The sequence below is a fragment of the Asparagus officinalis genome, chromosome 5 (genome assembly GCF_001876935.1).
Source record: "Asparagus officinalis chromosome 5, Aspof.V1, whole genome shotgun sequence".
In the NCBI taxonomy this organism is placed as follows: Eukaryota; Viridiplantae; Streptophyta; class Magnoliopsida; order Asparagales; family Asparagaceae; genus Asparagus; species Asparagus officinalis.
The window spans coordinates 1,488,405-1,500,711 of NC_033798.1; the positions used below are offsets into that span (position 1 = coordinate 1,488,405).

A 12,307-nucleotide genomic window follows, 5' to 3' on the forward strand; every position below is an offset into this window, starting at 1 on the left:
TACTATTGCAGCCGAATACCCGCAGCATCACCCTCATCCTCCGCCTCATCCTCCACCTTTTGATGGTAGGCTCGAGATCTCTTGTTTTTCTTCTTTTCTGGCGGGATTATGAATTTTAGTTTTTATTTATTTGTTTGTTTATTTATTTTACAAGTATGGCCTTTTTAGAAATTGCTGGCATTTTTAACTTTGCGAGAAAAATTGGACATTTTTGGCTGTTTCGATTATGAAAGCACATATTATGTGGATTTGGTATCAAACGGGTGGTGAATTTTGGGAATCTCTCTTCAGAATAATTTCAATTTTTGGGAGAGATTTAGTATAGTTTTTTTCACTAGAAATTGTTGGCATTGCTAAATTTACCGGTAAAATTAGGGTTTGGTGTCTAGTTTGATTGTTTAGGAAAAGAAATTAGACCGTTGGATTATGGAAACACATAATATGTGGATTTTGATATCAAATGTGTGTTATGAAACTCTAGAAAGAGTACTATGTGCTATTGTGGACCATGGTTTTGGTTTAGAAACTCACTAGTTTCAAACCCTTGCAATGCACGGATTTGTTTATGATTGTGTTTGTAATATTTTCCAAACATACAGATATCATAATTTATATAAAATTTTTATATACATAAAAAAAATTAAAGTGAATAAACATGAACCGTAAGAGCTTTTACCTTGGGAGAAACCAAATCGCAATCTCTCAAAAAATAAAAATAAAACTCTGATCAACATGATCCCTAGGAACATTCTGGCAGGTACAACAATAGGATATTGAACAAAATTTGGGAATTCAAATTTAAGGGTTATAAACCACATATTTGCATACCGTGAGCAATGTACATGCATAATTAGGGGCCAGTAAGGGTGTGCCTGTCATAGTCAACATGTTCCATTAACTACGAATAGTTCATAGAATCAACAAATATGGATTGCTCTAAGGCATTAAACAGTAAAGTCATAGGCATTGAAAATTATATCACTCCTTCCAACTCATTTCATCACCAGTTGACACATTCTTGGCTCCTCAAGCGAAAGAACAAACGTGAAGAGCATCTCTATATGCTTGAACATTCCTCACATGAATGGATCCAAGTGAACCTTCAATAAAACCAATATCATATATTTGCAAACAAAAAATAAAATTCTAGCCAAATTAATCACCCCCGTTGAATGGATGAGATAATTTAATTAAACATTAAATCATTTTAAATGGCATAACAAACTAAGATGACCCACATTCAAGATAGAATTACCTTAGCAATGTAGCACGCAAAAATGTTTAAGTTATCTGAAAAAAGAGGTCAAGTTCCTGAACACCTTGTTCATCATTGAAACTTTTAATAATAATACCAATATAAGTGACCACAACGGTAGTCTTTATGAAATCATCTCCTGTATAAATATCTTTTTTGAAGTAACAAAGGCAAGATTACCTACATCATGATAGGGGCACAATGTAAGAAGCCATTTAATAATAAAATTGGGAGACATGTATTGATGCAAAAATAATATAAAATCTCAATTCTGAACAAAATTGCATTACAATCTGCAGCACTTCATTCAAATTTCAAAAAATACATAAAGAGAAAAGAAAAAGATGATTACATGAGAATTTTCATTAATGTACTATACAAAGATTTCTTTTTTTCACTGAAAAATATATAAAGTTCTAGACACCGTGTTTAGATATTCTTGGGAAAGACATATAAGCAGATTTTTCTTGGCACTAAAGAAGAATAAAGTTTACAGAAAATAGAAAATGATATTGATTCATAGCCTGAATAGGAATTTTAGTGGCATTAGGTATCCTATAAAAGAAATTAATATTTAAAAGGAGTGAATGAAGTTCAAGACGGCTTCACATGAAATATTTGTTGATTAGTTATTGTGCCAAAGAAGTTTATGGTTTATTAGAGATTAGTTGCTTATGCAAGCGAAAGAGTGGAACTGTTCGGGTGGGATCACAAAATCGAAAGGGGCAAAGAAAAATGTGCTGTGTATTATGATCTACTATTCAAAAACTTTTTGCATTGTATTCTATCAAGTTTGTGGGATGACATGGTTGAATTTCTAATTCTACCTATATGGATACAAGAACTTGTCCCCACCTGTTGAATAGCTATGTTTCATGGACACTAGTATAAATACGGGATATGGGTATGTGACACAAAAATTTGCAGAAAATTAGTGATGAAACTAACATGCACATGGCATGTATATATATATGTAGGGCTGAGCAAATGGTTGATTTGGTCGGTTTTGACTATTTTTATCTAACCTAACTAAACCGAACTAGTTCAAAATCGAACGAAACCGAATCAAATCGACCCAACGCGGTTCGATTCAATTTTGTTCGGTTTGAGCCTAGATATGTCAAGTTAGAGAAATTTTAGCAAAAGACAAGACTAATACTCCTTCAACCTTTCACTATCTCATATCCCAAGTTCAACAAAAAAACTCATGAAGTCGCCTACTTTACTAACTAAAATCAAACCGTTATCAATTAAGATATATAAAAATATTAGTAGAAATTATACGTTCACCTAAGAAGATCATGAGTTTTAGAATATTTTGTTGAGAGCTGTCGGTTCGGTTATTTCGGTTTTAAATATTCTAAGACCAAACCGAACTGAAACTTCTCTAAAACTGACCGAACTGAACTGCCAAAATTTAGTCGATATCATCGGTTTAATTTGTGCAAACCGAATAGTGCTCACCTCTATGTATATGTATGCACTATGTATGCATAGAAGTTAGCGTGTCACTACAAAAGCAGATATCATAACAGCAATAGACAATTAGTCGTAATCAATGTTCAATATTATTATTTATCGACATAATCATATCATTCTACTATTTATTAGAGAAGGTCTCTACTTCAAGTAAAAAAATCAGCAGGCTCACAAGTGGAACTTGCATTAAACAAAATGAAATTGTTTATTCTCCATGCAACTAGTTTGCAATTACAATCTTGCTTTTAAGAATGTGAAGACCGGAATTAATTTTAGGAAAATATTATTTTATTTATAATTGTAAGTCCAAATCAATCAAATCCCGAAAAAATTAGCCTAAAGAAAGCAATTAAATTGCAACGAATATTGAAACCTCCAAATCAATCTCTAATTATACTATGTTAAATTAGAAAACCTTAGAAAAACTTCTAAACGCTTGTAGCTTAAAGGGTGGCCAAAATTTTGTCAGATCCTCTCTTTGAGCTTTCTTGTTCATTGCTAAAGATCGTTGACCTCTCATTTTTTCTGTTGAGTGCTAGCTGACCGCTATATGATGCAAAAGCTTCATTGACATTGTCAACGCTGTCTGGAACAAGTTGTTCATGTTGCCAACGACAAAACCCTCTTCCACAAAATATTTGTTGGGCTCTGAGATGACATGAAATGACAGTGAGAGGGAAGAAGAAAATGAGAATGAAGGGCTAGGTTTGTAGTAAACTAGTAATTTATGTTTGGCTCAGTGGATATTTCGAGGATCACTTTGTTTCAAACCCGATGCTCACCAGACCCTATAGAACCTAATTTTAGCTTCAACTGTGGTAGACACACCCAACTGTGTGTGTGTGTGTGGCAAGCATGTAAGCGCACCAGATTGGACATGAGTACAAGAGGAACTACCCATACCGTTGTGCCATAGTTGAAGTGGTTTTTTTTATTCCACTTGTTAAATACACTAGTATTGAAATAATTAAATGAACTTGACAACTTGTTTGAAAATAACCTTTAGCCGTTGAACCGCCCCTGTTCTCTTTTGTGACTCCACTTTCACCTTTTTATGTTCTGAAAATTCTCTTCTTACCATAACCTTGTTCTTTATAAGCTATAATGTCGGTGCAGATAAAATAGTTTAACTTCACCTTTGCACTTAAAAGTTCCTAGTAACTTCAGTTTTTATGACCATTGGTATCTTTGATATAATTTCTCTCCGAACTATTACTTCCTGTATAAGCAATGAAGCTGTCTAGTGTCTACTATATCCTTGTTAATAATTGCATTTTCTGTTTTACTTCCTTCACCCATATGATAATCATATATAATGTTGTTTTAACTAATATTTTAACTGCAGCATATGGAGACAATTATGGTGCTAAAAGAATGCGAAAGCTTGTCCAGCGACGAGCTGTTGACTATACCAGTACTGCTGTCCGATATATGCAGGTAACCTTGGTCTGTCATTCTAATTCTTTTTAAAACTGAGATCTTATAGTTGTTGCTCTGTTATTTTTTATTATTGATTCTAGAAATGTTCTTGAGTTATAAAAACGTTTTTTCTAGATTCTTTTCAACTGCTATTAATAGTATTGTTAATATTGAAAATAAAATCCATCAACTTGATTTTGTCTTTTGTAATTTTATTAGATCTTTTAGTTGCATAATCATAAACGCAGTGGACATCAACTTATTTATTATTAGGACCATGAAATAATTGGTTAATGATAAATGTGCAGAAATTTAAATTACAATGGAGGAAATCTAACTGTGCACAATTATAGAGATTTGGCCTACCTACGGAAAACAAAGACTTGTCACAAATTCTCGGGTTTATAAAGTAACTTCTAGTCTTGGTTCGGATTGAGTCATATGGGATCAATAACATTTCTATGGTACTTAGAAATATTTACATGCTTATGAGTTATGATAGACCCAGTAGCCCAGCCTTTTTACTACTTTATGTTATAATAAAATCTTAGTTTACTAAAAACATCAGTATAGAAGGACTTATTTATGAATATTTTCTTAGCAGTTGTAGCTTTTTGTAATGTCTAATGTCTTAATAATATTACAGCCATATCTTATCTCCTTGCCTTCCTGTCAAGTACATTTACCAATTGTTAGAAGTCATAATAGCTCATGTTCCATTATCAGGTTCGCATGTGGCAGCGTGATGTAAGAGACAGGACTGTTTTGCAACCTACTTCAGCTGCAGTCTTAGATGTAAGTTAATTTGATTTCCTGCAAGATGCTGATCTTTGCTAGTCATTCTTAGCTTGCTGCATTATAATCCCTCATCTCTCCCTCTGCCAAACTTCAAGTTGCGAAAATTTGAGGACAGACTGATATTTTATAAACAATTTTCTAATGTGAGGTGATCATAGAAATATACTCCTCTCCTCATGCAAACACTTATCCATGCTGCCACTGCATCTTGCAATATTCTAAGGAAAAACTGCTCTAACCTTTTGCTAGTTTAATTATTTATCTAATTTGAGGCAAAGTTAAAATTACAAGGATTTATTTTAGCATATAATAAGCTTTCTGGAATTTTTATGGATGCAGATGTTACCTCCAGTTGCATATGCTGACAATCCATCGACAAGCTTTGCTGCAAAATTTGTCCATGCTTCCACGAATAAAAATAAATGTTCAATCAATCGTGTGTTGGTAAGTACTAAAACTCTTACTTACGCACGTATATGCATGCCTGTGCTATGTGTGCTTGCACAGTCACACACATGGATGTGCGCATGTTATATATGTGTACGTGTAATATTATATTCTATGCTGCACTTGTTATTACATTTATATCTTGCTCAAAATTTCCTGGTTGGACGCCCTCCCTTGACCCGCCACTTATCTTTAATCTTGGGTACTTTACATGGAATTTGAAGTTATTTTTTCTTGAAAATTTTACAAATTAAACCCCAAATTAGTTCCGTGTCATGGGTGGGGGTACATTGTCATTTGGATGCATGTGCCTTAGACCTTATTTCAGGCCATTATTGGAATATAATATATGGGTCATGCATTTCACTTATCTGAGAGCACATTCACTTCGTGTTTGTGTTAATGCCTTAATGTGGAAGCTTCATGTTCTGCCCTGTTATCCAAACCTGTTGAAACTCCCTTCTTCATTCCTTTTCTGTTCGACCAAAAAAGATCCAGGGACCCACCTTCTCTTCGTATATTTTTAACTAGCAGACCATCATTCCGGTGTAAGCAGATACAGTGGTGTTTTCTGGATCATGTTTGCAATATACTTCATTTCTGCATATGTAGAAAACAATGCCTACTCCAACTAAGGAAAGGAAAAGCTCTTCACAAGCAATGCTTTAAGTTCATAGACTTTGTTCTTCACATGCAACTTTTTAAGTTCATAGGCTTTGTCGTCGTTGTTGATGTTATTATTATTACATTATAGTTTGTCAGCCTAATTAGTGAATAAAATTTTAAACTGGAGGTTGTCAGTTAAGTAAACTTCTCAATTTCCCTTATAGTTCTAGCAGTCACATGAATTTGTAGTCCATGAATGCCTTGAGAAATTTGCATTCACTGAACAAATTGTCAGATGGGTCCATTCTCTTGATGTAGGCAACCTTATCTAGATTTCTCTGTCTAACACATGTACTGTGTTCATCGTGCTGGTATTCATAAAGAAAAGTGGTTCTAGGCCCGTTGTGTAGGATTTAATACCTTGAATGCGGTTCGAGTTGTCTGCAATTCTGAGCAAGTACTGTTTTCTGAGGGTCTTCCAGATCTTGGTAGATGCTCTGTAAATGATAGGATATGATTATTTAATATTTTATCTTTAAAAGTTTATGACCTTGGCAAGTAGGAGCAACAAAAAGGAATGTAAATGTAAGTTTTGGAGATGGTATTATATGTTGCAAATCAGATTTAATTACAATGTCAAAATTTATTTTTCTATCGTGAAGTAGTGCGGAATTTTGGATTGCTCTCGTCATTATAAGTGCATTAGAGCAGGTTAAATATTACAAAATTTATGCCTACAATATAATTTCATATGATCTAATTTTCTGGAAACAGTGGACACCGACGGGGAGGCGTTTGATTACTGGGTCTCAGAGTGGTGAATTTACTCTTTGGAATGGCCAGTCCTTTAATTTTGAGATGATTCTCCAGGTTCTGTGGTGCTATTCATCCCCTCTTTGAATTTATTAATTTTATACTCATGAGATCCTACTCTCTGCTCCAGGCACATGAGCAACCAGTTAGGTCCATGATATGGAGTCATAATGAGAATTGGATGGTCACTGGTGATGATGGTGGTTCAATAAAGTATCTGATTGCTCATTATATCTTATTCCGTTGTATTTTAAATCATTTTGGTTAACCGTTGAATTTATAATATTTTACATGAATTCCACATTTTTGTCTTATCATTGAGTAGGTATTGGCAAAACAATATGAACAATGTGAAGGCAAACAAGTCTGCTCACAAAGAATCTGTTCGTGACTTGAGGTACAATTTGAGGGTGTTTTCCTGTAGCCTTTGTGACATTCTAATCTTATTTGTTCTAAATTCATTTTTTTCAACAGTTTCTCAAGAACAGATTTGAAATTTTGTTCTTGCTCTGATGACACTACTGTTAAAGTTTGGGACTTTGCAAGGTGTCAAGAGGAAAGATCGTTAACTGGTAATTGTTGCAGATTTATTTCTAGCTTCTCTCGAGCATTCTCAGCTACTCTTAGTTGAAATTTTAGTTGCTTTGTTTTAACACACTATCAATATATACTCTGACCAGACTGAGGAAGAATACAATCCTAAGATGAACATTAATCACTTTGTTACTGTGCTTTGAAGTCGGCAAAAAAAGGGAAATATGTTGACCTATCATGTTTGTATCCTTGATTGTTAAACAATTTAGACGATGGGTTGGACCAAATTTTGTTACTTTTGTTTAAAATTAACTTTAGTTGCAGGAGGTTGACAAATTTGCGAAGAAAAAAATTCTCATATTTAAGTATTTAGAGGAGAAAGATAATTTCAAAGAGTGAATTTATGCAGTAGTGGCTTCTTGCTCGATTGGAGTGCTCCTTGCTCTTGGTTTCCTTTTGTCTAACAGTTCAGGTTCCTGTGGAGTTTATTTGATTGATTTCTTGAGTACATGGCGGAGATTGGGGACTTCTGTCTGGGAGAGCATGCCTCCATCACTGTAATTGATTTTTGTTGTTATTGTTATAGCTGCAGGCTACATTAGTGGTGTGAATTTTCCAGTCAGCCAGTTGATTCGATCAAGCTGTAACTAAGGAGCTATGTTCTTCACATAACACCTGGTGCGATATGCCAATGCAAGTTTATTGATATAAGTTCATGTTGAGCCAAAAGTTCCTGCTTATCATGATACATTATCACCATCATGACTCATCTCTCACAAAAGGGGAAAAACGTTTTCCATCAAAATGGGCTTGGTCATGGAATAAAGTTCGGTGAAAGCGTTAGCATATTTGAAATCCGATAGTTGGGAATTCAATTAACATTCTCTCATTGAGAAAACTTTAAACAAGAAAGGGGATTGCCATAATCTCGAAGAATTTGGGACAACCTCAAAATTTTTATATTTACAAAGATTACAAAGATTGAGAAGGAAAAAAAATAATGAAGTTGTGATCGGTAGTTGCGTTCAATCCCGAGATACAGATGAAGGTAACATTCAAACAAAAAGTATTTGTCCGTCTCAGAATTACATGCATCCTTTTTCCTCCTCTTTTTGTGTAACAGTAGGAGAATCAGAGGGGGCTATCTTGTGTCCGGAGCATATCCAGAGTATTAGCAGTTAGTGAACATTGTGATTAAGCAATATGGTTACTAGCTCTTGCGTTGTGATTCTGTTTATTGCCCTGATTTGGCCCCTGTAAACTACATGCTGAGGAAACTCTGTTTCCTTCATATGTGAAAGATGTCATCTAATATAGTTTCTTGTTGGATTTCATCTGTTATTTTTTTTCCACCTATGTCTCCATATATATCTTATAAGACAAATATTGTAGAGAAGATCAATATTTAAAAAGGCGGTCCAGGCGCTGTTCTACACGCCATCCTAACCTAAGTGGTGTCTAGGCTGCTTGGCTAGGACTTGGGAGCACCTATGGGGGAGTTGCTTACATGGACTGCATTGCTAAGATTTTGGTCGTGATTTCTTCCATTGCCGCCTCCACTTCCTCCGACATCCTCCAACCTCCACTGACTACGAGCACCTCCTCAACGTCCTCCAACCTTTAGTATAACCTCCTCCTCCACTTAAATAAAAATAGAAATCCGCCTAGGTGATGGTCCGGTGCCTATTGGCACCTAGCGCTTTCTTTAAGATTAGAGGGGATACTGTTTAAGAGGGAAGCTTTTCCCCTAGCCACTGGAGAAGAATATAGCTGATGGTACTGCAAGTTTCTATTATTGCTTATTTAGTTATTTACTATTAACGAACTTTCCACCTTCCATGGGCTGTTGCACTTTTCAGAGAGACAGATGCTTCGGACTGAAGTTTTATGTGAACTTCTAAATTTAAAGTATCTGTTCAATTTCCAATTGCTGATTATCAAGTAGTTATAACCCTTTTTCATTAAATTGGTGTGAAATAATACTGTCAGATTCTGAGAATCACGGGTCACAAAATTTTGTATTTATACCATTGTCATCATGCTATAGTCAATGTACTTCTAGCCTTTTGTTATCAGAACAGCATCATATATGGAGCACATGCACCCATGTGAGACCTGCCAGTACTTAATGACTGTCATCCAATTTTAAATTGTGTTTGTTCTTGAAAAGATTATGAACATGGTGAGGGCTTAGCCCCGAATCCTTGAAAAGCTACTTGTCTGGTTAGAGAACTACCATGTTGGATTGTTCTGAATATGCTTGTGCTAATGGCAATCCTACAGATTTCTACTTGACTAGCAAAAAGTCTTCAAGAAGGTAAGCGATAATAAACTATCTATTGGACATTACATTCAAAGAGTAAAGTACGAACAAACCAAGGAGCGAAATAGAAAACATTCACAAATAGAAGCACAAATTTACAACTGTAGCATTTCAAATTCTATAGATTTTGTGGATACATGTTCTGCATAGTCTTTTCGATAGGGAGAACTGTTACTTGAGATAACATCATTTGCTGCTTGCTACTGCATCCATGAAGGAGAACAGTTTTACATGTATCATGTCAAAGATAATGTCCTTTGATATGCCTGATATTTGCATACAGATTGAATTGAACATCCACTAATAAATGCTGCAAGTAACTATATTATTATGTTTATCTATCAGGGTCTATGATACCATTTCTCTTTTTCTTTTCTTGCTTTCTTTCTTTTCCTTTTTGAATATAACATGGAGTAAGCATATGCTATTGTTATTTTGCATTCAAAAACATTGTTGTTGCAGTTGTAGATCTTTTCTCTTGCCGTGTCAAGGATGTGAAATACCATCCTCGTTCACAAGCTTTATCCAGAGATTGTACTTTTATGTTGATTTTGTTTTGGATGTTGTAGTTCCAAATACAATGAGATTTAAGTTTCTGTTGTATTTTTGGCATTATTTTCCACTTGCTTGAGAATTTATTTTCATGCAAAAGCCATAACCCATAATCATGGTTTCATGTTCAAGTGGATTGGATGACCAACTATATGACTATAGCTTGTATAAGATATCCTAAGATTCCTTTATTTATGCCTTGAACTCAGACAGGCCATGGTTGGGATGTCAAGACTGTTGACTGGCACCCGACAAAGTCATTACTGGTTTCAGGTTCCCTTCTGCACTTTGCTTGCCTTTATTATCTTTTTTGCCATTCTGGAATCTAACATTGCCTTGGTGTCTGGCAGGTGGAAAGGACAATCTTGCTCTGGATGCAAAATCAGCCGGAAAGCAGCTATGTTCATTGTGGTACAGTTCCTTCATTGTGTAAATATTTTAACAGGTCCGAAACATTTTATTGACAGCCACGGGCATAAAAACATGGTTCTTTCTGTCAAATGGAATCAAAATGGTAATTGGGTTCTTACTGCTTCGAAGGATCAAATTATAAAGGTAGGTTACATCATCTTTTGTTATGTCAAGCAACTATTAGTGTATTGCCTTTCGGTAATTGTAGATAATCCATATTCAGTTTTTCATGCTGTCGTATGATTAAAATTTTTTATGAAAAGAACTATCTTGTTGGTTAAACTGCAGACTTTCTTCATTACTTACCTAGATATAGGGTTAGCAAACTTAGACCCGAATCGAGGAAACTGACTGAACTGCCTGATTTTTAGCAGTTTGATTCTGTTTTTTGGTCTATTCAGTTCCTGTAGGTTTGAAAATATTTCAACCCATTATTACCAACCCGACCGAATATCCTCATCTTCCTTTAAACCTCTCAGCAGTAAGCTAGTTTTGTAACTGTACCCAACAAAGTCTTCATCCTCCTAGTTCCTGTCTCTCTCTCCCTGCCGGACACACTCACATGTGAGTGATTTTAATGCCCAACCCAATGCATGCTAGCTGTCTCCAGATCATAAAAAAACAATAGAGAGAGGATTTCAAATACTAAACTAAGCCCTCTCTCTTCTCGCAAGGTTCTTACCAAGCCAATTTAAAATTCCCAGTCACCCATTGGACCATTTCCCTCTTTTATTCTTTCTTCAATCTTCATCTTCATTAAATTCTTCTTCTGTTATTACTTGATTTTTTCCCCCATTTATCACCTTGAGTTGCCCAATGTTACATTAAACGTTGGGCGCTTCTAGGCGTCAGACTTGGCGCCCAGTGCTTAGTCGCCTAGGCGGGCGCCTAAGCGGTTTCTGAGCGTTTTTTTCTTTTTTATTTTTTAAATTGTGATACTTGAAGATATATATATATATATATATATATATATATATATTAGAGAGAGAGAGAGAGAGAAGAGAGAGCGATTAATGGGTATCCCTTTGTCATAGGAGGGATTTTCTCCTATGACGTCTCTAAAATCACATGATTGAGCCGACACTGTGCTGGATGATCTGCTCCGTTTGAATTTGAACCTACATTTCCTAAACCTCACACACAAGTTTGGTGAACCCGTCGTCGTTTGAACCTCATCCACTGTATCAATTTAACGGTTTTGCAATGAATAGAACTTTTCACATGGCTCGATGGAGGGTCAAACCGACGCACGGATCTCACCCCAAACTTGGTAAACGCGTGTGTGGCGGATTTAGAGTATCTAGCATCAAGTTCAACGGAGCGGTCATCATAATGTCGCGTCAATATCATGTGCACGTTTAGAGGGGTCAAGAAGGAAATTCCCCCCTATGCAACAGGATACCCATTAATCCTCATATATATATATATATATTATATATATATATATAATATATTATTATTATATATAATATATTATATATATACCCAATCAAAGATGCATAAATACTAAAATACCAACACTATTAACTAAATTGCTTGGTTTACCAATTATAATAGCTCTTTGTATGTTTATACTACTCAACTCAAATTATAAGTTCATCTCAACAGTGAAAAACTCATTCTCAACTCAAATTACTGTTAACTTATAAGTTACTGTTAAGTTTAAGTTA

At 35.1% G+C, this 12,307-nt stretch overlaps 1 protein-coding gene across 1 annotated transcript in view; it reads left to right on the plus strand.

Moving 5' to 3' along the window:
* The window catches only part of LOC109844014 (flowering time control protein FY), a gene marked incomplete at its 5' end in the record, with an annotated part of 28,033 nt that continues 15,730 nt past the window's right edge, over window positions 5-12,307 (plus strand). Inside the window, 11 exons of the mRNA XM_020413020.1 lie at window positions 5-65; window positions 4,080-4,171; window positions 4,880-4,948; window positions 5,291-5,395; window positions 6,779-6,874; window positions 6,948-7,030; window positions 7,143-7,214; window positions 7,292-7,389; window positions 10,440-10,499; window positions 10,577-10,634; window positions 10,694-10,781. Of these exons, the coding sequence (XP_020268609.1) occupies window positions 5-65; window positions 4,080-4,171; window positions 4,880-4,948; window positions 5,291-5,395; window positions 6,779-6,874; window positions 6,948-7,030; window positions 7,143-7,214; window positions 7,292-7,389; window positions 10,440-10,499; window positions 10,577-10,634; window positions 10,694-10,781 (882 nt within the window). The remainder of the gene's footprint in view (window positions 66-4,079; window positions 4,172-4,879; window positions 4,949-5,290; window positions 5,396-6,778; window positions 6,875-6,947; window positions 7,031-7,142; window positions 7,215-7,291; window positions 7,390-10,439; window positions 10,500-10,576; window positions 10,635-10,693; window positions 10,782-12,307) is intronic.